Raw genomic sequence first — 25,371 nt, forward strand, 5'->3', positions numbered from 1 at the left:
AAGCAGAACTTGAACTTGGGTCCTTTTTATTTAAGAGCGAGAGAGAGCCACAAGACAGGGAAAGGGACAGTGAGAGAGAGGGAGAGAGAGAATCTTAAGCAGACTCCGTACTCAGCACAGAGCGCAGGGTGGGGCTTGATCCATGACCCTGAGATCATGACCTGAGCCAAAGTCAAGAGTCAGATGCTTAACCGTCTGCGCCACCCAGACCCCCCTGAACTTGGGTTCTTCTGATTTCAGAGTCCTAATCTTCTGACTAGAGTCCTAAACCCTGCCCTGTGGCGTGTCCATTCTAGAGGGGACAGAAAGACAGTGAACAAATAAACTAATACATGAACACGATCTTTAGAGAATTCTTGTGACCTCGTGGAACATAACCAGAGGGCTGGAGGCGATTCTAGATCTTGTGGTCAGCCATGACATTTCGAGCTGGGCCCTCAAAGGGGATGAGGAGCCAGCCACAGACAGGGAGCACAGCTGAGGAAGAAAAGAGCTCCATATGTTCCCCCAAATTGTCCCCACTTAGTGATAGTAGCGCCCAAGTACTGTTTGACCCACTTCATAAATCATAACTCATTGGACTCTCACAACACCCTTATGACGTAGGTGCTGTGCTATGATCACGTCCATTTTACTGATAGGGAAACTGAGGCACAGAAAGGGTTATGTGCCAAAGGGCAGATAGGTCAGATTTGACTCCAGGCAGTCCAGTTTGGAACATACACAGCCCATGAAGGGGAACTGAGGCCCAGAGAAGTATCATCACTTGCCTGAGGGCACAGAGCAATACATAATTTTTTTCCCATTAACTTATTTTGGTACAGAACACGTTTGCCTTTCCACCATTTGATCCTCAGCACGTGGCTCATGCCACATGCTCAGTTTCTATTCGCTGGACCCAGCAGAGTATCTAGTGTTGTAAGCCAGCACGTCTTACACTCGGGCTCAACATCCGTCTTAAAAACTGTTACGGACCCCCAAGAGCTTGTTCTCGTGGGTCGTATCTATCAGTATTTACTGCATTGGAAATTGATACTGAGAAATGTAAAAAGATTAAGTCGTTTTAAAATCACAATCATAAACCCAGGATATTAATGTCACTAGAGTATTTTTTTAATGAAAAATAACTACTTTTCAACACAAAAAAATGTAGTGAGAAGAGCGGCCTTGTGTTGCATTTTTGCAGATCTCTTTGCTGTCTGGTTAAGGAGAAGGCAGCTGAGTTCTCGGTCTGCTCCTGCATTCAGTCTTGGTCATGCAGCCCCTGAGAACTACGCTGGGACTCTGGGGACAGAATTAGGAGAGAAAAGGCAGATGGCATCTTACCGTTATTGGAAGGATAGTTTTGACCCCGCTCAGATTACACTTTGAGAACTGCTGCTGTAAGCAACTGTGCCTTGTAGGGTTTTATTTCACACAGGCAGAAACGGGGGCTCAGGGAGATACAGTGACTTTACAAAGTCACACAGTGGCCGGGTTCTATGCCAGGTCGGTGCTCCCCCCCACCCCCGCCCCCGAAGGAGTCCTTGTCCTCCTCAAGGCGCCCTTCTCCTCCCCCCGCCCCCCTCCCCCGGGCAGGTGGAACCGCATCGTGGAGCTGGTGGAACAGCGCAAAGAGGAGATGAGCGCAGTGCTGCTGGTGGAGAACCACGTGCTGGAGGTGGCCGAGGTGCGCGCCCAGGTGCGCGAGAAGCGGAGGGCTGTGGAGAGCGCGCCCCGAGCGGGCGGCGCCCTGCAGTGGCGCCTGAGCGGCCTGGAGGCGGCTCTGCAAGCGCTGGAGCCCCGCCAGGCGGCCCTCCAGGAGGAGGCCGCCCTGCTGGCTGTGCGCTTCCCGGCTCAGGCAGCGCGGCTGCACCAGGGTGCGGAAGAACTGGGCGCCGAGTGGGGCGCGCTGGCGAGCGCGGCTCAGGCTTGTGGCGAGGCGGTGGCTGCGGCCGGGCGCCTGCAGCGCTTCCTGCACGACCTGGACGCTTTCTTGGACTGGCTGGTGCGCGCCCAGGAGGCGGCGGGCGGCGTCGAGGGGCCCCTGCCCGGCAGCCTGGAGGAGGCGGATGCACTGCTGGCTCGCCACGCCGCGCTCAAGGAGGAGGTGGACCAGCGCGAGGAGGACTACGCGCGCATCGTGGCAGCCAGCGAGGCCCTGCTGGCGAACGACGGCGCCGAGCTGGGCCCCGGCCTGGCGCTGGACGAGTGGCTGCCGCACCTCGAACTTGGCTGGCACAAGCTGCTTGGCTTGTGGGAGGCGCGCAGGGAGGCCCTGGTGCAGGCACACGTCTATCAGCTCTTCCTGCGCGACCTACGCCAGGCTCGCGCAGTGCTCCGCAACCAGGTGGCCGCTTCGGGGTTCATGCGGTGGGGGGAAGGGCGTTGAGGCCACTGGGGCTCGGGGCGACTGGGAAATGTATGGAGGAGTGTTTGCAGGGACCACTGGGTTCGTGGCTCATCTGAGGTCAGTGGGAGTGGGGAGGGTCAGTGGGAGTGGATCGCTGGTGTGTGGATCATGCAGTGTGAACACACGTGGGCACGTGCGTAACAGAATCTGAGGGTGATGATGGGTGGACTGGTGTTTTATCTAAGGCGGCTGACAGTCGGTTGACTATCCCAAGTGAGTAATGCACTTGGATATACATTGCAGTGACTTCCTTGGTTTGTGAATTGTCTGGAAGGAAATAAGAGCGCCAGGTTGATTGGTGATGGTTAAACGAGTTCAGAGATCTTGGGGTGGATGACGGAGGATAAAGATTATGGAAATAGGTGATTCAGGCTGAGAGGTTATCTGGATCAGCAATGGATTGTGGATTATGTGGTTGTGGGTGCCCAAATGAGCAGATAATCTCCTTATTGGGAATGGCAATTTGCATGCCCTCTGGAGAGGGGAACTGGTTACTGTTTGAGAAAATCAAGCGAAGTGCCATGGTTATCTGGGAACAGCCGATCCATTTGGAGGTCATTCTGGGATAGGAAGCAAGTTTGAGGATTTGGACAAGACAGAACATTCTGTTTTCAGATTGTCCAGGAGTAACTACCAAGCTTTAGAGATCATTTTAGAAAGGGTGACCACCTCTGCTGGTTATCTTAGAGAAAGCTCACCCAGTTTGAGGATTATCTAGGGGGACAGACAGGGAGCCCCTGGAATTCTGAGGCTACTGAATATGGGAGCAGAGGGGGCCTTAGGAGAACAATTCTGACCCCCCCCCCCCGTTTTACCTGTTAGAAAACTAACCCCAGAGAGGGAAAGAACTTCCTTGAGGTCACCCAGCACCCAGTTCAGGCTTCATGGATTAACGAAATATTTACCGAATGCCTCCTCTGCGCCAGGCACGATTCTTAGGAAACAAAACACAAAATCCCACCCTCATGCAGCTGGCCTTCTAGTGTGTGTGTGTGTGTGTGTGTGTGTGTGTGCGCGTGCGCGGGGTGGGGGGACAGAAAAGATGATAAACAACTCAATCCTTATAAAAATAATATCATTTCAGGTATACGCTGGGGTGGAGGGTGGTATTTTTTGGCAGATGGTTGGAGACCTGAAGGAAGTTAAGGAGCCAAGCACGGGGATATCTGGAGGGAGGGACTGCCAGACAGAGGGCCTAGCATGCGCAAAGGCCCTGAGGTCGGATCCTGCCTGGCATGTTCGATGCTAGAGCGCAGTGAGCAAGGGGGAGCGCAGAGGGAGGCAAGCCAGGCTGGCAGCGTCTCCCAGGTCCTGGACCGAAGCAGGGCTGACCTGAGCGCCCCCCCACCCCCCCCCAGGAGGTGGCACTGTCGGGTCCCGAGCTCCCCTGCACGGTGGAAGCAGTGGAGGAGGCGCTGAAAAGACACCGGGATTTTCTCACCACGATGGAGCTGAACCAGCAGAAGACGCAAGTGGCCACGCAGGCCGCCGAGGGGCTACTAAGGCAGGGCAACGCCTACGGGGAGCAGGCCCAGGAGGCTGTGACCCGGCTGCTGGAGAAGTAGGTCCCTCAGACCCCAGGGGCACAGGGGAGGGGTGAAGCGGTCAGGCCCCCTCTCCTTTCCATCCCGATTTCCGCTTCTCTGCCCCTTCTCTGATTTCTCTTTCATTCCATACTGGTTTAGATTTGATTTAACTTGATGTTTTGGGAAAAGGTAACCACCTGGTGGTCGGAAACCCAAAAGATACAGAAGGATATACAGGGAAGTTTCTCTGCCAAGCCAGCCCTCAGCCTGGGATGGCTGGACGGGTTGTGCAAATGCGAACTTCTTTTCTTGGAAGCCCTGCCTCTGCCCTGCCGTGCTGGTCCCTGGGCCCCAGATCCACAGCTAAAGGCCAGACACAAGTTCTGTTCTAGTTTTCCAGATGGGATGCTGTTCCCTGCCATTCTGGGGTTTTGGATACGATGAATGAGCCCCGCTGGCAGGCCCCAGTGGCCCAGTTCCCTAGGAAGCCCACAGAGTGTGTGTTCGTGTGTCCCTTTCACGCTTCCCTTGCACAGTATCAGCCACCATCTGTCTCTCACCACTACCCTGTCTCTTGTCTGTCCTTGTATTAATTAGGCAAAGACATTTACTGAGTATCCACTGTGTGCCAAGCACTCTTCTAGGCTCCGACCAAAACACTACCCCCTACCCCCCCCCCCAGGAAAACAAAAGTCCCAGCCCTCAAGTAGAGTCTTGCATAGGGGCTCTTCCAGGCTGATTTCTATCATCTTCACTGTTTCTGCCTCTTGGGGTGAGTCAACGAGGGCCCAGCGCCCCTCTTTCTGTCCTTCCATCCTGATGGAAAGCATGCCTGATTACTTCGCCACCATCCACGGCCCGGAGACCCCAGCCCTTCCTCTGTTTGGGGCTCAGGTGTCTTTTTCCCCTAAATTCATCTGGGACAAGGCTGGAATTTTCTAAGGAAAACTTTCATGGGGATTCTGGTCCTGAGGATGTAAACTCGTGATCTAGGAGCTCCCAGTGCCAGGCCTGGACCTGCCCTTCCTTTACCCCATATTTTTTTTTTAAGATTTTATTTATGTGTTTTAGAGAAAGTGAGAGAGAGAGAAGGAACATGAACAGGGGGTAGGAACAGAGGGAGAGGGAGAAGCAGACTCCCTGCTGAGCAGGGAGGCCAATGTGGGGCTTGATCCCAGGACCCCGGGATCATGACCTGAGCTGAAGGCAGATGCTTCTCCGACTGAGCCACCCAGGTGCCCTACCCCACATTTCTTGAGTGCCTGCTGTATGCCAGGCTTTGCAGAACGGAGAGGCGGAGCCTGGGGGACTGCTCATTCTGTGATCCCTCTTTCTTCCTGCCTTTTCTGTCATTAATTGCTCCTTTCATGCTATCATTTATTCAGGTAATTAAACAGGTACTGAGTCCATGCCCCATTCCAGGCCCTGTGGGGGGCAATGCTGGGCACGCAGCAGTGACCAGGACAGCACACGATTCCTGCCCTCACAGAGCTCACGTGCTGTCTGACAAGGACGGCCCAGAATGGTTAGGACCTGGATGGGAGTAATACAGGGGGTTGCGGGAACCCCAAGGGGACATCTGCCCTAGGCTTGTGCTGGGTGAGGCTGGGAACGCAGCAGGAACCGAGACAGTCCCAATCCCTGCCCCCTTACCCCCATTCTGTGGTTCCTTTGTCTAGGGACAGGTTTCCTACCCGCTGGAAGTCATAAAACATCCATTCACAGGGGGCTGCGGCTCAGATGCTAGTCCCAGCTGTACCCCTCAACCTGGGAGATTCAGAGCGAGTCACTTAGTGCCTCCGTGTGTCTCACCTCACCTGGAACCTGGCCCTGTCCTGTGTATGAAGCGCTCTTCTTACCTGCATTTTTCGCTCTCGAGGCTCAGTTAGGGGAATTGACTTACCCAAGGTCACAGCCAGGAAGCAACCCAGCCAGGACAAGAAGGATGTGACCACTGTTGTTTTCTTGCCCTCCACCCAGGGATTTCCCTCATTCCTAGGACTGATGCTTGCAAGTTGGCTGGTAAAGACCTGCAGGGATAATGTCAGTTCAATTTCAGAGGCATTTCCTATTTCCTGGCTCCCGAGCTGAGTCTGGGCAGAAGGGAATTAGCACTTTGCCCGTTTGTCTCTAGCTTGTCCTGTGCCTCCTTCCAGCTGTGCCCCTGGTTCTCGGTGACGTCTCTCTCCTTCCTTTTGCCTCCATTTATCTGTATGTCTCTGTGTCTCCATTTCCTTCTGTGTCTCTGCCCGTTTTTCTTTCCCTCCATCTGCATTTCTCTGACTCTGTGTTCTCTTCTGCTCTTCTGTCTTTCCAGACACTTTACCTTCCTTTCTATTATCTCTCTTGCTGCCTTATGTCTCATTCATTCATTCATTCATTCATGAAATGTATATTGAGCACCTGATGTGTGCGAGGCTCTTTAGGCACTGGGGATACAACTGTGACCAAAACAGACAGAGGTTCCTGCCCTCGTGGAATGACATCCTAGTGGGGAAGACAGACAAGATAACTAAGTAACATATAACATGTTAGATAGTGTTAAGTGCGAGAGAGAAAACTAAAGAAGAAAAGAAAGCCAGAAGGTGTTGGAGAGCGATCAGGAGGAGCCTCACTAGGAGGGTGGTATTTAAGTAGACGTTGGGGGGCGGGAAGTGGATACCGGGCAGAGGGAGCGGCCAGTGCCAAGGCCCTGAGGTGGAATGGCTTGTTCAAGGCAAAGGAAAATGGGATGTCCCCAGCCCCCCTCTACCAGGACTCTTGGGCACTTTGTACTGTGGGCAGGAGGCCAGGCTGCCTGGGGCTGTGGTCCCGGCTGGCTCCGGGGTGGAGGGGCTTGGGTCTAGCCCAGCCCGTTCACTCAGGCCAAAGGTCTAGCCCCATCTTTGCCCACGCCCCACTCTCTTCCCTTTCTCCAGCTCTACTGCACCCTCCCATCTAGCTGGCTGGCTGTGTCTTTTACTGATATCATCTTGCCACCTCTCTGCCTTTCCCTCTCCCTGTTGTCGCTGCCCCAACTCTGTCAGTTTCCCTCCCTCTGCCTCCTTCTCTCTCTCTCCTTATCTGCTGCTCTTGGTCTCTTTGTCTGGCACTACCCTGCTGCATTTCTTTACTTGTCTTTTCTTATTTCTTCTCTCCCTGGGTTTCTTTCTCTTTGTCTGTCTGGGGGTCTCTGTCAATCACTTCCTCTTGAGGTCTGTTTCTCCCTGACTCTGGTCTTGTGTCTGTGTGTTTCTCTCTGTAGGCCTCTGCACCTCTCTCTCTCTCTCCCTCTCTCTCCGAGTCTGTCTCTCCCTCCTGATCTCTCTTTCTCTCTAGGTGTCTCTTGATCTCTAAGTTACTGTCATTTGGTATCTCTACTCTGCAGGTGTTTTATCTCTCTGGGTTTGTGTCTCTCTGTGACTCTTTCTAAGTGTCTGTATTTCTTTCCAGGTCCCTGTCTGTCTCTGTCCCTTTCTCTCCCATTCTCTCTTTCTCTTGCTCTCTCCCTCTGCCCCTCTCCAGCTCATCCCTGGCTCTGCCCTAATTGATGTTTCTTTACCTCTCCCCCCATCCCCACCTTACTTTCTCCTCTTCCTCACTGTTACATATGCCCCGAGTTCCTAGGACTGCCACGCCCGATGCCCTCACAACCCTCTGGCCAGTGCCCACCGCGCCCCCCCTTCCCCCAGGCTTGCCCTAGCTCCTATCTCCCCATCCCTAGGAGCCAAGAAAACCAACTGCTGGCCCAGCAATGGATGCAGAAGCTACACGACCAACTTGGGCTGCAGCACTTCCTCCGAGACTGCCACGAGGTAGGAACTCCAGCTGTGCTGGGCACAGTGACTTCTTTCCTAGAGAGGGAAGTGCTCCAAGGCTGAGGCGCCATGGGGGCGGGGATGCCCCGTCTAAGTGGGTCGTGGAGTGATGGTCACTCTGAGCCGCCAGGGGGCGCGCAGATTCCAGCCTCAGTGCGCAAGCTCCGCAGCTCCCGCCTCCTGTCGCGGTGGGGGAAGAGGGAGGGGCCCTGGGCGCCCCTGGCAACGGCGCGCGTTCGCGCCTACGGGTCCCGCGGGGACGCGCGGTGATCTCACCTTTCTCTCGGGAGATTTGTGAGAAGCGCCTTGCTGGGGAGAGTAGTAGGAGACTTGGGGCGGGGCGGGGGGGGGGGGCAGGTGTGGGTAGACCAGCTGCCCAGAGCGCAACTTAGGTCAGAGACAGTCCAGAAACAAGCTTCCACCCCTTTGAAAGTGTCCAGGAATCAAGCTGTACCCCTTTAGAGATGATCTACACATCTGTAAGGATCGCCCCAAATCAGAGATGGTTCAGGTCCCCTTCCCCGTTAGAGAAAGGTTCGGGAGGTGGCATGCCACCTCCCCCTCTTTCCCCTGCATTCCACAGAAACGGTTCTGGACCACGTAAAAGATTGCCCCATTAGAGATGGCCCAATAAATATTTTCCTACCCCCAGAGATGATCCCGGCCTCATTCATCTACCCAGGATCATCACCGCCCTCCCCCCCCCCCCAATGATCCAGTGCCTAAGTTTCCCCCAAACAAAGATGGTTCAGGAACCAGGCCCCAATTCCTCCTATTAAAGATGATTTGACACCCTCCATGGTGAACCACAACAGGAGATTGTTCTGTCCACATATGAAATGGATAAGGGCCTCCATACCTCCCGCCTCCACATTAGAGATGGTCTGGGACTCAAGCCCACTGGAGATGGGTCGAAGAACACCCTGTCTCCCTCCTTCCTGATGGAGATTATTCTGGCAGTCCATCTTCTAAGTCTATCTGGCAGAACATCTTATGAGATGTTCCAGGACCCCTCCCATATCCCCTATCTATATTCCAGAGATAGGCAGGCATCTGAGTCCCTTCTTATTAGAGATGGTTTTTACCCCACCCCCACCCCATACTGCACATAGCTGAGGTAGCCCAGGCCCCAGGCCCCCCTCCTGCCCTTGGATTCCAGGAGTTCCTTCTGCCTCCTGTGAGATTGTTCTGGACCAAATAGCAATAATCTGAGATGGCGCAGAACCACCCCCCCAACCCCCCATGCTTTAGGGAGGTGGTGAATCCTCCTCCACTTCCCCCCACCCCCCACAGCTGAGGCCCGGCAAAGAGGCGGGCACGGAGGCAGGCAGGGGGCGCGCGCGGGCGGGCGCGCTGCCGCGGCGCGGGGGCGGGGGCGGGGGCGCGCGTCCGTCAGAGTCACAGCCGTCGCCACCGCTGCCACCGCCGTCGCAGTGGAGGGGCGAGAGCCCGCCCGCCGCAGGGACGCTCCGCCAACGCCGCCGCCACTTCAGGTCCCTAGGGCGCCCAGGGGAGGGGGCTGACGCGCGTTCCCGCCGAGGCGTGCGGGGGAGGGGGCTCGGGCGCGTGCTCGCCCGCCGAGGCCGCGAGAAGGAGGGGCGCGGGCGGTGCGGGGGCGGGTCGGACCTGCGCCGGGACCCCAGCCCTGGGGAGGGGCAGCGAAGCTGGGAGCTGTCCGCGGTGCTAGTGCGGGCGGACTGAGGGGCCGGGTCCCAAGGGAGGGAAGCGGCACAGGGGGACTTCTGAGGCTACTCCGGAGGTAGTCTGGATTTGCTCTGGGGTTTAAGGAGGTCTCCTCTTCTCTAGGGGGTTCTCCTCTGGGTAACGGGGGATCTGATTTTTGCCCTGGGGCTGAGGGGCTCTCAACCTTTTGAGGGGTTTCTTCCTTGGTTCTTGCGCGATCTGTATTAGCCTTAAGTGATGGGAACGAATCACTTTTGCAGGGGTCTGCTTTGGGCGATGAGGGACTTGGATTTGCTCTGGGTTTGGGGGCTCTGATTTTGAGGGCCGTTTCCTTGGTTGTTCGGGACTCTAGCTTAGCCCTCGGTGATGGAGGTCCATCACTTTTGGGGGACTTTACCTTGATGACGAAGTACCATCTCCTTCGGGGGCTTTGCCTTCACTGTGAGCTGTGGCTGCCATTGGCAAGCTCTTCCCTGTGTGTCAGAAACCTGTGAATTGAGTTGGAGGGTTCAGCATTTGACTTGACTCGTGTGTGTGTGTGTGTGTGTGTGTGTGTGTGTGTGACGGAGACTGAAGCTGACCTGGACCCCTAGGGAGCACATGCTCCGGGGACACAGGGTGGGGTTTGGCCGGCTCGGGATTTGTCCTTGGCTATGACTGCATTTGCCTCCCAGATCGAGCTAGAGTCTGGGTTCTTTTTTTTTTTTTTTTTGCAGGAGGAAAGAGGAGGATCTTGTGACTGGGGGGGGGGGGTGGGGAGGAAAAGAGGGAGGAGCAAAATGTCCCAGGTGCCAGGTTTGGTTATGAGTGGGTGGGGAGATTCCGGTTTGGGGGACAAGTCTTATTTGGGGGGTCTCAGAAAGCAGCCTTGTGATTGGTCCTGCTCAGGATAATGAAGGGGGGGGCTATTCTGTGCTTGCATTTTGGATGACTGGTCTTGCTGGTGAGTGGGAGAAATAGAACTGGCTTTAGTTTGGGAGGGGGGCTGGCTTAGGAAGGTTCTGTCTGATTCTGTTGAGGAGTCTGGGACTAGATTTTGGGGTTGGCTCATGTGGGGAGCCAAAGGCGGCCCTGTTGCTTACATTAGGGAAGTTGGCTTTGGCTGGGGGCTGCAACTAGTCATGGTTTGGGGGAACTGCTGTTTTGAGTCCCAGAACTGAATATGGGGAAGTCCTAAGGGCTCATTAGGGAAGCTGGATCGGGGTTGTGGGGGATGGGTTTACCCCAGATTGGAGGGCTAATTTGGAGGGAACTAGACTTGGCTCTGGTTGGGAAGTTGTTTAGGAGTTCATCTGGCCATACTGGGAGGCTAGAGCTAGATATGGGCTTCATTTGATATGCTTGGGAATGGGTTGAGACTCTTGAATTGGTCTTTATTGGAGGAGGTTAAGACTGAATCAAAGGGTCAAAGTGTTGCTATTGGGAAGACGGTGCGGGAACCTGGGGCTAAATTAGAAGTTAGCTAAATTAGGCGGAGGTCTAGTTTTGGAGGGTTGATTTGTCCCTGGGTGGGAAGAGGCTCACTGGCCCAGGAGCTGTGCCTTTGGGGGCTTGTGAGGAATTGAGAAGGGCTGCCATAAGGATGGGGCAGCTAAGAGATTGGGCATTGTGGGGGATGCCCACCCATCCTCAGCCCCCTAGGAAGGAACTTGAGCTGTGCTCCCCCTCCTCCAACAAAGACCTTACTTGCAAAGGTTCTCCCATCCCTTCCTCTCTCCCTCCCCCTAAATCTAGCAGCCTAGACTTTGAATCTGGGACCTTCTGGAGGGGATGGGGTACTGTGTCAGGTTGGGGGAATTGGCTGAGCTCCTCTCCCTGTCCTGCACAGCTGGATGGCTGGATCCATGAGAAAATGCTAATGGCGCGGGATGGCACACGGGAAGACGGCCACAAGCTCCATAAGAGATGGCTCCGGCACCAGGCATTCATGGCCGAGCTGGCTCAGAATAAGGAGTGGCTGGAGAAGATCGAGAGGGTGAGGATGTAGAAGGTCCCTCTGCCTGTGCCAGGCGCTGGAGGCCTCCAGGGGACCCCCATCTCAGTTCCTGAGCCCTCCACTGCCGCCCTGCCATTGCCACCCCTCTGAACCCTTTCCGATCATTTCCACATATGCATCTAGCAATGCGGCCATGAGCGAGTCTTGTAACCTTTTTGAGCTTTGGTTTTGCCTTCTTTAAAATCGCTAGCATCTCTTCCACAGGATGCCCATACCCTCCTGGTTGTGAAATATTTTACCCCTTCCTGGCACCTCCCCCACCAGGTTTTCTTCCACTCCACTTGGAGCATGTAGGCTGGAAGGTCAAGTAGACAGGCCAGAGCAGTCCTGGGAGACCCAGGGTTAACATGAACTTTGGATTCCTCCACTCCTGGGTTCTTTTTTTTTTTTTTTTTAAAGATTTTATTTGTTTATTTGACAGAGATAGAGACAGCAAGCGAGAGAGGGAACACAAGCAGGGGAGTGGGAGAGGAAGAAGCAGGCTCATAGCGGAGGAGCCTGATGTGGGGCTCGATCCCATAACGCCAGGATCACGCCCTGAGCCGAAGGCAGACGCTTAACCGCTGTGCCACCCAGGCGCCCATCCACCCCTGGGTTCTAACTGTGTCTACGCCTCTTATGAGCTGTGGACCCTGGCGAATTGTGCTAACCACTTTGAGCTACAGTTTGCTCCGCTTTAAAATGAAGGAAACAGGGGCACCTGGCTGGCTCAGTCGGAAGAGCATTTGACTCTTGATCTCAGGGTCATGAGTTCGAGCCCCATGTTGGGTATAAAGATTACTTAAATAAATAAAATTAAAAAAAAAAAGGAAATTAAATAAGTAAACAATGAACATTGCTACTTACCTGGGCTCTTAACGCATGTAAAATCCTTAATACAAGGCCAGGCACCTAGGAGTGAAATTGCTATCGTATTGTTATTTTTAATATGTACTGTGCCGTAGGTAGCTCTAGGCCACCAAGGAGCTTGACTTCAGTCTTGAAGGAACCCAGCCTCAACCCCCAAAACTGATTCCTACTCTTGTTGAACCCCTAGACCTATAGCCCTCAGTAGCCCCACTCTTCTGACTCAAAGGGGATACCCGGATCAGCCTTAAACCCGTTGATAACCCATAAATGGCGGCATGAGGCAAAGCCACTCTTTGGGTTTAATGGAAGTTCATCCTCTCTGCTTCTTTTGCTCTCCCTCTATCTCTTCTCTCTCTCTCTCTCTCTCTCGTCTGTCTTTCTTATGGTCCTCTTCCCATGTTTCTGACTTCATGGGCATGTCCCTGTGTCCATCACTCTATGTCTGTCTCTTGCCTCATCTCTCTTCCTGTGCGTCGGTTCCTTCCATCTCTGGGCCTGTCTCCATCTCCACATCTCTCCCTGTGTCCCACTGCCCCCTTACTTCTCTGTCCCTCCCCACCACCTGCCCCCTCCTGCTCACTTTCTGTCTCCCACCTGTCTGGGGCAGGAGGGCCAGCAACTGATACAGGAGAAGCCAGAGCTGGCGGCCTCCGTGCGGAAAAAGCTGGGTGAGATCCGCCAGTGCTGGGCCGAGCTGGAGAGCACCACCCAGGCCAAGGCACGACAGCTCTTTGAGGCCAGCAAGGCCGACCAGCTGGTGCAGAGCTTCGCCGAGCTGGACAAGAAGCTCCTTCACATGGAAAGCCAGCTGCAAGACGTGGATCCCGGCGGGGACCTGGCCACCGTCAACAGTCAGCTCAAGAAGCTACAGGTAGGGCCTGGCTGACCCAGACAGGGGCTCTGCATGCACCCACGGGGCCTGAGTTGGGATTGGACTCCACTCAAGGTTTTCCATGCAGAGGGGATTTCGTACAGGGATTTATTTCAGATGTGTCAGAAGGGCTGGAAGAGCAGAAAGGGAGGACCGAGGGAATCCTGTTAGATAGGAATGCACTCCTTCCAGCAACCCTAAGAGGTTGGTACCATGATTATCCCCCATTTTACCAATGGGGGAAAGCGAGGCACGGAAGGTGAAGCACCTAGCCCCGGGACACACAGCTAGCTGGTGGCTCCCTTAGGACGCGGGGAGGGCCCGGGGAACAGACACAGCGTCTGCATTATCTCGGCTCCTCGCTGGCAGCCAGTCCGTGGTCAGTATCTGACCGTTCGACACGACTGGCTGGAGATGCGAAAGCAGGCGTCGCTTTTCACCCCTCAAGATGTAACAGCGCCTGCCTTCCTGTGCCAGGAACCATGCCTGACCGTGGCTGAGGGGAAACTGAGACTCCGGGAGGTGAACATACCAGCCCAGGGTAGCAAGTGAAGAGCCTGGATTCAAATCCAGGACCCTCAACTCCTCACCGCTCCTTTTCATACGCCTTCCACAGAGTTACGCTTCTAAAGGGCTTGGCATAGGGTCTGGTGGGGGCGGGGGGGAGAAAAAAAAGGAAAAAAGTTAGCTAATCATAAGAGCATAAAAATGCTCATTAGAATCCATTCATTTGTGCAGCAAGTCTTTACTGAGCACCGACTGTATGCCAGGTGCTTTTCTTGGACCGTGCATCCGAGAGGGGCCAAAAGAGGGAACAAAGCCCGCAGCCTTCATGGGGCTCCCGTTCTGGTCGGGGACGATCTGAATCTGATGCCAGGGAGGTCATTGCTTTATCCGCAGCAGTGGCCCTCGCATGCCTTGGTCTCCGGGACACCTTTCTGCTCTTAGAACTCATGGAGATCCCCCAAGAGCTTTGGTTCGGTGCATCATACCCATCAATAAGTGCACTAAGAAAAAAAATAAATAAATAAGTGATTCACATAAAAACAACGATAATCAATCAATTTTTTGATATTAACCCCAGAGCATTCTTTTATGAAGAATAACTCTATTTTCTAAGCCCCCCCCCCCCGCAAATTTTAGGAGATTGGCACTGTTTCCAGTGCAGCAACTGTTTCTTGTCTGGCTTAAAAGAAGATTCTCACTTTTGCTTCTGCCTGCCTTCTGTTTTCTGTGGCAAAAGCACGGGTCACCTGGTCCCTGCAAAACCACACTGTACCCTTGGGAGAGAATGAGAATAAAGGCAAATCGTGCCTTAGTATTTTGATAAAATAGTTGTAACCCTGCAGAGCCCTTGGAAAGATGTTGGGGATGTGGTGAACTGTCAAGAAATGGGGATCTGTGACTGGCAGGAGGGCACCAGCCAGGAAGCAGAAGGCATGTTCCACTGAGGACAGCTTGAGGAAGTTGGTAAAATGGTTCAATGCTCTGCCATCGCTGTCTTGAAATTCTTTTTTTAAAGATTTTATTTATTCATTTATTTATTTGAGAGCGAGAGGGAGGGTGAGCATGGGAGAGAGAGAGAGAACCAGTGGGAGGAGAGGCAGAGGGAGAGGGAGAAGCAGACTCCCCACTGAGCAGGACGTGGGACTCAATCCCGGGACCCTGAGATCATGACCTGAGCTGAAGGCAGATGCTTCAGTGACTGAGCCACCCAGGCGCCCCATGAAATTCTTAATAATATTTGAACGCGGGGCCCCACAAATTATGTAGCTAGTCCTGAGCCGAACCCATCTGGAAGCCAGAAGGCAGGGGAGGCGACTGGGGATGGTCTGTACAGGTCAGCGTCACCAGGGCCACAGAGCAGGGTGGAGAAGCTGAGACTCTGGATCATGAGGGGCAAAAGAAGGCATCCAGTGCCACAGCAAATATGACACAACTATTGCAGCACTGTTAGTGGTCTTATCGTGCTAAGTCGCTGGTTGGCAGCGGGACTGTGGGAGGCAGTGTGGCACTATGGTCAAGGCCACGGAGGAGGGAGCCTGGCTGCCTCGGGTCAGGCCCTGGCTCTCTGACTTACCAACTGGGTGACCTAGAAATTGCTTCTTGCTTTGTGCCTCAGTTTCTCTTTCCGTAACATGGTTATAATGATAGTGCTGACTTCATGTGGACGTCGTAGAGATGAAAAGACCTAATTTATCGAGTAGTTTCAGAATTGCTGACCTAAAAAATCTGAATTCTGGTGTTTGTTTACAGGTTTTTAACATTTTTATTTTAATGGTCTTCAGCCGGAGGGCATATGCTGTATTCAAAGTTACTTGGTCATTATTTCCTGACCTTTGGTGTGGTTCTTATTTATGCGAACATTGTTTCCTTTCGAAACATTTCTCCCCCCCCCCACTCATTTTGCTGCTTAAAAATGTATTTTTTACATTGAAATGTTAATATAGTGCCAAAAGTTAGAACGGTCTTCAGTTCACATGATCTTGCCACATAGCTTGCCCGAAGCCTGCTGCCAATTAATGCTCTCTCCCCAGCAGCCCATGAGAGTTCCTGTTTCTGCCCATACTCGCCAGCACCTGGTATTGTCAGACTCTAGATTTTTCCAGGTCTGGTGGATGGGTGTTTGCATTTGTATTTTTTCCGGTGACTGGTGAGCTTGAACATCCCTGTTTTTCTTCCTGCCGTTTAGGTTTTGGAGGGAGGATTTGGGGTGTCCTGTTCTTCCCTCCCCATGGAAGGAAGCGCTGTTCAAGCATTGTTCCAGGGAGAGGCCGAGGCCCAGCAGAGACAAGGGTCTGGCTGGGGGTCACACAGAGATGGGAGGCAGGACTTTCCCCAGCAGAGGGAGCCTGAGGCGGCGGGGAGTGACTCAGTAGGCCACCGCCCCCAGATGGAGCCCAGCTGGGCCTCAGGAGCTGCCGCTGGGGACGGGAGGGGCTGCCCAAGGCCCCCCACTGTCCCCTGGGGCCGCCTGAGAGCTCAGACCCTGGGCACAGGCAGGAGGGCCTGCGGCTGCCATCCAGCCGACAAATTTCCTGGCTGCCTCATCCCTCCGGCCCTGGGGCCAGGCGGCACTGGAGCAGGCTGGTTCAGGCAGAGAGGGTGTGGATGTGTGAGCGGTCTGCCCCCTTGGCCTCTCTCTGGGCCTGTCTCTCCGTCCTGCTCCCTGAGATCCTCTGTGTGGAAACTCTGGAAGTTGCTGTCTCCCGTGTCCGTGTCCCTTTATTTTTCTTACTTTCTCACTCTCTTCTCTTTTTGTTTCCATTCTCCATCTCTGCCTCCATCCATTGATCCCTGTCCTCCTGCGTCCTCCCCAGCGTCCCCTGGCCAGCCGCTGCAGCAGGCTTCCTGGGAGCCCACCTGAGGTGTAGGCCACGTGACCCCGAGTCCTCTCTCAGAATCTCCTGCCAAACTGGCCTTCCTGGCCCAGGGACCAGATGGTGGCGTTCCAGGCCCCCGCTTGCCAGTCCTCAGGGTCCTGACCAGCTGGTCTGGCTCAGCCACGGGCTCCTGCCTGGGGAAGGAGGGGGTGGCTGGTCTCCTGCCATCTGAGGGGGACCAGCCAGGGGAAAATGCACTGGAGGCTTTGCAGCTGCTAGGCTGGGCCCCTGGGGACTCCTTACCACCCACTCCACCCCCAGGACCTCCCCACCACCAAGCAAGGCTCTTTCTCTGGCCAAGGAGTCACACCCCCACCCCACCCCCACCTCCATTCTTTGTGTCATATGTCTTCATGAGCTCAGCACCGCCTACGGGGAGAGTCAGGGTACAGGAGCGGCATGGCCAGGGTTTGAAGCCCCATTCTACTACTGCGTGACCCAGGGCAAGTGACCCCACCTTTCTGAGCCTCCATTCTACAGAAGCAGAGTGACTGAGAGCTGCTGGCATTTTGTGGATTCAGATTCCGGCCCTGGCAGTCTTTACTCTGGACCAGGGACTGCTCCTCTGAGTCTGTTTCCCCAGCTGGAAAATGGGAAGGCAGCAAGATGGATCAAGTAGGGATGAGAATGATCTGGGGGTCAGAGCTTGTGTGTTGCTACCTACCACGTGGCTAGCGCCAGAGGCTTTTTCCAAAGTGGGCTTTTCTGTTTTTGATTTTTTTTTACATTTAATGTCTTTTTTAAAATTAAGATTTAATTCCAAACCATAGAATGCACACTTTTAATGTGTACAAGTCAGTGGTTTTCATTTTTTTGCAAATCACCCCCCAAAAACAAAATTCCGTTCCCATTAGCTCCATCTACCAATTTACCCCCTCTACCCATCTTCTTTTTGACTCTATAGCTTTGCCTATTTTGGACATTTCATATAAATGGAATCATACAATTTGTGGTCCTCATATTTTCAAGAGTCATCCTTGTGGTAGAGTGTATCAGTACTTCATGGCCCCTCTGGTTTTGATGTGTGTAAAGCTGGCTTAATTTTTAAAATTCTTAATTTTTAATACAGCCCAGCATACTAGCCTGGATCCCAGGGCCAGGTGCTGGGATCCAACTGTGAATGAAACAAACGTCCCCATCTTCCCCCAACCCCTTGGGCTGCGAGGATTACATACATTAATCCTGGTCCGGTGCTTAGAGCAGTGGCCGGCATGGGGCAGGCATCAGGATGTGTTACCTATTATTGCTGCTAGGGTAAGAAATATAACGTGAAAAGTGAAAAGGCTTTCTTCCCTCTCCACACACACATGGTCACACTCCCCGGGGGTGTCACTCTTTTTTTTTTTTAAGATTTTTATTTATTTATTTTTTGAGAGAGAGAACACGAGCAGGGGCAGAGGCAGAGGGAGAGGGAGAAGCAGACTCCCCATTGAGCAGGGAGCCCGATGCGGGACTCGATCCCAGGACCCTGGGATCATGACCTGAGCTGAAGGCAGACGCTTAACTGACTGAGCCCTGCAGGCATCCCATGGGGGTATCATTCTTGCCACAGTTTCTTCTGTGTCCTGGAAATCTTCCATGCCTACACGCACATACACGTGACATAGAGACAGACCAGACTGAAGCTTGCCCTTTTCACTGGACAAAACCCCCCAGGTGTCCTTTCTTGTCCAAGACTGTATGGATATACTGCTTGCGTGGTATTCCATGGGGTGATTCAACAATCTATCTTTAACCAGCCCTCTGTTGAGAGACCTCTGGGCTGTTTCTAATCTTCTGCTAGTATAAATAGCACCACAGTAGACATCCCTGTCCATATGCATCTGAGCCTACGTGCAAATATTTTTGTAGAAGAGAGTCCTCCAGGGGCTCCTGGGTGGCTGAGTCAGTTAAGCGTGTGCCTTCGACTAGGGTCATGATCCCAGGATCCTGGGATGGGGATCGAGCCCACATCGAGCCCACATCGCATCCATCTGGCTCCCTGCTCAGCAGGGGTCTACTCCCCTTCCCTCTGCCCCTCCTCCCTGCTTGTGTTTTCTTTCTCAAATAGATAAACAAAATCTAAAAAGAAAAGAAAAAAAGAGTCCTCCAAGTAACATTTCTGGGCCAAAAGGTGTACACATTAAACTTTTTGAGAGATATCGCCAAGTGTCCCCGTGAAAAGGCAGTGGGCGCACCTGCGTGTGATAGCTCTCTCCTCCCCGAGTAGTCCCCATCATTAGGCATTATCAAGCTTTCTCACCTCTGCTAATCTGAGAAGTGAAAGATACTGTTTCACAGTTATTTTGGTTTTTTAAAAGATTTTATTTATTTGAGAGAGAGAGATAGAGAGATCACGAGTAGGTGGGCAGGGAGGGGCAGAGGGAGACGCAGACTCCCCGCTGAGCAGGGAGCCTGCTGTCGGCTCCACCCCAGGACTCTGGGATCATGACCTGAGCCAAAGGCAGACACTTAACTGACTGAGCCATCCAGACGCCCCTGTCTTATAGTTATTTTAAATTTACATTTCCCTTAACGTTGAAGGAGGCTGAACATCTTTTTGTACATTTAATGACCACGGTACTTCTGTATCCTTTGCTCGTGTTTGCAGGGAAGGATCTGCATTAAACAGGCATTCAAAATATGTGGCGTTCTTGCAGAAGTAGAAAAGTGTTAGTCCTGGAATTATTCCATCTCGGGTCGTACGGCCACTTGGTGGGGAAATGATGGAGAGGTTTTCATCTAGCGAAGAACTGGAACTTATTAGCATTTCAGATTATATTTAAGAGTTTCCGGAATTTGAATGCATTTTGATTTTCTATGCATTACCGCAACGATTTTCCTGGTGGAAAAGGTTTTGGAGTGACTATTTTACTTTTCTTTGATTTCTGCAGCTTGTAATTGTGCCTTTTGAAATTTCCTTTTATATGCTTTTGGCTTGTTATAACATTTGCTTTTTATCCATTTTCATGACTCCTACAGATTGTGAACTGTATCAGCTGGGACTCTTTGGGGTGCAGTTCATAAAACTTCAGCCCACATTGACTTAGGCTAATGGGGAGGTTCTTGGCTCACGTTGCTGAAAAACCCAGGGGGTAGGCAGCTTCAGGCATGGCTGGATGGATCCGTTACTCAAATTATGTCCTCAGCAGTCTGTCTCCGTTTCTGGGCCTTGCTTTCCTCTGTGTTGGCCTCATAGTCGGGAGCCTGTTTCTGCCTGGTGGCAAGTTCCCCCACCCCCACCCCACCCCACCCCAGGCCTATGTGCTACCAACTGAGGAACTCCGTGGGAAAGAGAGCACCCTCCTGAGCTCACACACTTTTCCTGCAAAAGTGGGAAGTGTCTGGGGCGCCTGGGTAGCTCAGTGGGTTAAATGTACAGGTCTTGACCTCAGCTCAGGTCTTGAGCTCAGGTGGTGAGTTCAAACCCCAGATTGGGGATTTAAAAAAATAGAAGTTTAAAAAGTGGGAAGAGTTTTCATTGGCAGATCTTACATCACATGCCATCATCTCTTACCCAATCCCCGTGGCCAGGGTGGCTTCAGTGTTCTGATAGGCTAGCGTGGCTCACGTGGTCACCCCTGGAGGTCTAGGTTTTTTTAGTTGCTGGGGAGCTCAGGTCTGAGAGGGACGTTGGAGGTGCTGCAGAGAAGGGATGGGCCGTGGGCTGGCAAAACCAGCAGTTCTGCCCTACAGAACCTTGGAACAACAGTCTTCACTTGGTCCGTGGGCTTTTACTATTGAGTTGCAGTCATTTGTTCTAATCTGTTACCACTTAATTTCATTATTATAATGTTGTTTTCTTTTATGGCTTTCCCCCATCTGTTTAGAGTCACACAAGTAATACATAAATATATTCTTTTGGTTAAAGATCTTACTAACGTAGAAATCTTTGGTGAAACATAACGTCTCCCTTAACCATAACTCCCGTTCCCACACCCCAAAAGGAACCTCCATTATGATTTGATGTGCATCCTTCTAGACCTCTTTCTGTGCACTAACTACCTGTGTGGATTTTGAATATTTTTAATTTTTAATGTTTAATTTAAAATTTTAATAATTATATTTTACAGGCTCAGACATCAAACACTGTATAAAAAAATCCTATGTGACAAGTCTCCCCTTCACCTCTGTCCCCATTTACTGAGTTCTCATCCCCCCCCCATAGGTACCATCTGTGATTAATTTCTTATTTATTCCGGGGAATTTTTATGCATGTGCAACCCATGACAAATACAATGTATTCAAATGTATGTTCGAAGTTGCTTTTTTCTCCTAACAGCAAGTCTTGGCCGTTGTTCCATATTGATGTGTATTTATTTAACCATTTGACTCTTGACGGGCATCATGTTTGTTTCCAGTTGTTTCCTATCATAAACTCTGCTACAATGTGATCCTTGGACAAACATCTTTGTGCACATGTGCCGGTATTTCTTTAGTTCTATTCCTAGAAGTGGCAGTGCAAATGCTAGGTCAAAGCGAATGAACTTTTTTGCATTTTGATAGGATCTGCCAAATGGCCTTCGGAAAAGGCTCCGCTAATTTACACCACCGCCTGCCGACAGCGGCTGAGTGTGCCCATCTCCTTGCATCTTTGCCAATAATAGCTATTATCCATCTTTTACATGGTGGCCAGTCTGGTGAATAAGAAAGGGTACCTTGTTTTCATTTGTATTTTCCTGCTGATTAGTAAGACGAGGCATCTCTTCCATGCGCTTTTTAAAATTTCTGTGCGTTGCTTATTCACTCGGAGAGCTGTCTGTTCACATGGGGGCAGTCTTTTTCTTTGCCAGTGACGTTCATTTGTGCATTGATCAAATCACAACCGAAGACCTATTACATGCCAAGACACTGTTCTAAGTGCTGGGGAATACAGAGGTCAACGACACAAACCCTGCCCTCATGAAGCTCCCATTCTAGAAGTAGAAGACCAATAAAAAAGCCACAAGTAGAGACAGAATTGGCTGATGGTGGTAAGTGGAGACAGAGGAAGCAGGATAAAGGAAATTCTTTAATTGTCAAAGGAACTACCTCCTTATTCTAATAGTATGTGTTATGTTAAATATTTTTTTCAGGTTGTCATTTGCCTTCTCACTACATCTAGAAATCTTGGTTGATGCAAAAGTACTTTATGTGGCTACATTTATAAATCTTTCCCTTTATGATTTTTTTTTTTTTTTTTGCTTGGAAAGATTTTCTCCATCCTAAGATTATAAAAGTATTTGCCCAGGTTTTCTTCTGTGCCTTATGGATTTACTTATTCCATTTAAGTCTTTAATCCATCTGGAATTGTTTTCAGCGTAAAGAGCAAGGAAGGGATCCAGCTAAATTGGTTAGCCAGTTGGCCCATGACCACTCATTGAATAATCCATCTTTTCCTTGGGGATGTGAAATGGCATCTATAAAATGTATGAATTCTCTAGTGTATTTGGGTCTGCTTTTGCACTTCGTGTCTATCCCTATGGCATACCAACCGTTTAAATCATTATAACTTCATATTTGTGACATTTGGAAAGGTTGGCTCTTTGGACAAATTACCTCACTTCTCTGGGCCTCAGTTTCCACCTCTATAAAACGGGGATATCACCTAATTTGAAGGATGGTTCTGAGAATGAATGAATGAATGAATGAATGGGCCGCTTCAGCCAGGCGGCCAGGTAAGCCTCTTTGAGAAGGTAATGTTTGAGCGGAGATCTAATTGGCCAGGAAGAGCATGCCAGGTAGAGGGCGTGACAAAGACGAAGGCCCTGAGGCACAAACTAGTTTAGTGTGGGGCCCTGTCAGTGAGGAGCCTCGCTCTCCTGGAGGGGATTGAGCGGGGGCCGAGTTTGAAATGGTGCACCTTGGCGAGGGGTTTGGCTGTCACCGTAAAGGTACTGGGGAGCTACAGCAGAATTGGGAGGGAAGGTGGAGCCTGTTGACTCTGCCCCTGTCCCCACAGTCGATGGAGTCGCAGGTGGAGGAGTGGTACCGCGAGGTGGGAGAGTTGCAGGCGCAGACCGCGGCCCTGCCGCTGGAGCCGGCCAGCAAGGAGCTGGTGGGCGAGCGGCAGAACGCGGTGGGCGAGCGCCTGGTGCGCCTGCTCGAGCCGCTGCAGGAGCGCCGCCGCCTGCTGCTCGCCTCTAAGGAGCTGCACCAGGTGGCGCACGACCTCGACGACGAGCTGGTGAGGACCTGCGCGGGGGACTGGGGCGGGGCCAGGGTAACGGGGAGGAGATGGTCGCGCGGCTGCGGCGGAATGGGAGGCCACGGGAGAGCCAGCGGGCGGCGGAGGCGTGGAGGTTGGGAGTGGGGGCGGGGCCGTGGGACCTTGGCGAGTTCAAGGGCGGAGCTGGCTGGGAGACCTTCCCACTGACCCGCGGCTACACTCAGTCATCCAGTCCTTCCCTTGCTCATTCACTCGTTCACTTATCCACTCATTCATTCATTCACCGTTCCGCATTTACACACTTTCATTCATTCATTGATTTATTCATGAAACCATTTAGTTATTCATTGACTCATCTTTATTCCTTCTTCTGCTGATTTATTGCTATTCATTTATTCACTCTCCCCTCATTCATTCATTTCCTCATTCAGTCCCTCTCTTCCTGATTTGCTCATTCATTCTTTCACTCACTAATTTGCTCATTCGTTTGATCCTTATGGGCCCAGCTCTGTACTTGGATGATGCTGGGGTCACAGGGGGACCAAGATAGACTCCATTCCTGCCCATAGAGGACTCAAGATTCCAAAGGGGAAAACGGACTTACCTCCAAACAGTGACAAGCCAGGGTGGTTCGGGCTGTTATGAGGGAGTTTAGGAGGCTGTGGGAGCTCAGAGGAGGCAACTGGTCAAGGTCCAAAGTCAGGGAGGATTTCCTAGAGGAGGGGATGTCTGCGTTGAGACATGAAAGAAGAGGCCCCGTGAGCCTGCTGAGGGAGAGGGAAGGGAATTGCAGGACACAGGACCTGCCCGTGCCAAGGACAGAGGTAAGTAAGCCTGAACCTGGCTTGAGTGCAGAGAGCAAAACAGCACAGCAAGAGAGGGGGCCGAAGAGGTGACCAAGCTCTTTGGTGAGAAAGGGTCTTAGATGCTGTGCAGGTGCCTTACAGTTTAATTGGGATGCAGGGGTCCTTGGGTGCATTCTCCCCTTGACTTGCTCTCTGCATCCTCTTCAGGCGTGGGTCCAGGAGCGACTGCCACTGGCCATGCAGACGGAGCGAGGCAGTGGTTTGCAGGCTGTCCAGCAGTATATCAAAAAGAACCAGGTGAGCGGAGCCAGGGTGAGGGTGTGGGGTAAGACACATTTGGAGACGAGTGAGAGAAAACAGCTCAAAGTGGTTAAAGCCAAAAAAGGAAATTTGTTGGCACTTGGGATTGAGAACACTGTGGACAGCAGGTATGGATGCATCTAGGTGCTTCCATGATGTCCTGAATCTCGCGACTCCATTGTGTGTGTGTGTGTTTCTGTGTTAGCTTTGTTCTCAGGCCAACTCTCCTCTCTCCTGATGGTAAAAGACCTCCAACAGATTCACATGTACCTCCGATCAGCAGAATTGAAGGGGATTTCTCTCTCTCAATAATTTCAGCCATGGCCCCAGGGATCACTCTTATTGGCTCCGCTTGAGTCATGCCTCCATCCCTGAACTAATCATGGCGGCCAGGGATTTAGACTACTCTGTTGGCCTGGTCTGGGCTCAGGGCCCACTCTTGGAACCTGCAGGTGGAGTCAGCCTTCACTTAATTACCCGGGCTGAGATGGAGACAAGGGGGTTCCCCAGAGGAAAGTCAGGGTCCCATGCGTAACAGTAAAGAGAATGGCTTGTTGGACAAGAAAAAGGAAAAGCAACAACAAGAACTCAAACCACCCACAGGGAGAAAGGACAGAGATGATCAGCAAAAGAGCGCTGACTCCTAATGGTGTCCACTCCACTCATAATGGGGGAGCTCTTGAGCCCTAAGATCTCTGGATCTCTGTTCACCTCCCTGGGCCTATCAGGTCCACATCCAGACAAGTAGAGAGTTGGTCTAGAGCAGTGGTTTTCAAATCACTTAGCAGAGGAACTTTCTGGGCGAAGCAACTCATTCACCGAAGCCCAGCGTAAGACACATGAGTGAGGAAGAATACTACTACTAATAATTATACATTGATTAAGGACTTACTGTGTGCCAAGTGCAGTCATAGGGGGTTATACGTGGGTTTTTTTATTTTAATTTCCACAATAACTCTATCAGATGGGTATTCTCATTACTCCCCTTTACCAAAAAATAGGACTTGGGAGAATGGACACTGAAGGATGGTGGGGAGGTGGGCTTACAAATTATTCTCAAAGGTTTGTGACCAAGCTGCCCTAGGAGGAGTTCTTTAAGAGGCTGGAGGGGGTGTTTAGCTTTCGTTTTTCTATTTTGATGAAAACGCTTTGGCTGTGTTGCCTTTTTTTTTTTTTTTAAGATTTTATTTGTTGGAGAGTGCCTGCGCATGCGCAGGAGCAGGGGTGGGGAGGGGCAGAGGGAGAGGGACACGCAGACTCCCCTCTGAGCATGGGCTCGGATCCCAGGACCCTGAGGTCATGACCTGAGCAGAAGGCAGACACTTGACAGATTGAGCCACCCAGGCGCCCCAGAAAACACTCCTGACCGTTGACAGTGCTGGGGACAAGTAGAAGTGGCCGGTCCTTTTCACGGTTGAGGGAAGCCGTCAAGTGCGCTTCCTGCTTATGGCTGGGGGAGCTCCGCTGTGCGGGTGCGGGAGTGCTGGGTGCTCCCTAGCGAGCAGAGGAGTGATAGCAGCTGGTATCGACTGAGTACCTACTGTGTGCCAGACTCAGGTCCGAGTGCTCCAGGGTACAACAGCCCCACAGGGTGGATATTAAGCACGCCACCATCAGCCATGGGAAGTTGGCAAGTTCCTC

General features: G+C 52.2%; 1 protein-coding gene across 1 annotated transcript in view; it reads left to right on the forward strand.

Moving 5' to 3' along the window:
- The window catches only part of SPTBN4 (spectrin beta, non-erythrocytic 4), a 67,981-nt gene that overhangs the window by 28,055 nt on the left and 14,555 nt on the right, over positions 1-25,371 (forward strand). Inside the window, exons 15-21 of the mRNA XM_026482276.4 lie at positions 1,579-2,329; positions 3,751-3,953; positions 7,622-7,712; positions 11,227-11,373; positions 12,851-13,114; positions 22,418-22,642; positions 23,638-23,727. Coding sequence (XP_026338061.1) covers positions 1,579-2,329; positions 3,751-3,953; positions 7,622-7,712; positions 11,227-11,373; positions 12,851-13,114; positions 22,418-22,642; positions 23,638-23,727 — 1,771 coding nt within the window. The remainder of the gene's footprint in view (positions 1-1,578; positions 2,330-3,750; positions 3,954-7,621; positions 7,713-11,226; positions 11,374-12,850; positions 13,115-22,417; positions 22,643-23,637; positions 23,728-25,371) is intronic.

This window comes from Ursus arctos, unplaced genomic scaffold (assembly GCF_023065955.2).
Source record: "Ursus arctos isolate Adak ecotype North America unplaced genomic scaffold, UrsArc2.0 scaffold_19, whole genome shotgun sequence".
In the NCBI taxonomy this organism is placed as follows: domain Eukaryota; kingdom Metazoa; phylum Chordata; class Mammalia; order Carnivora; family Ursidae; genus Ursus; species Ursus arctos.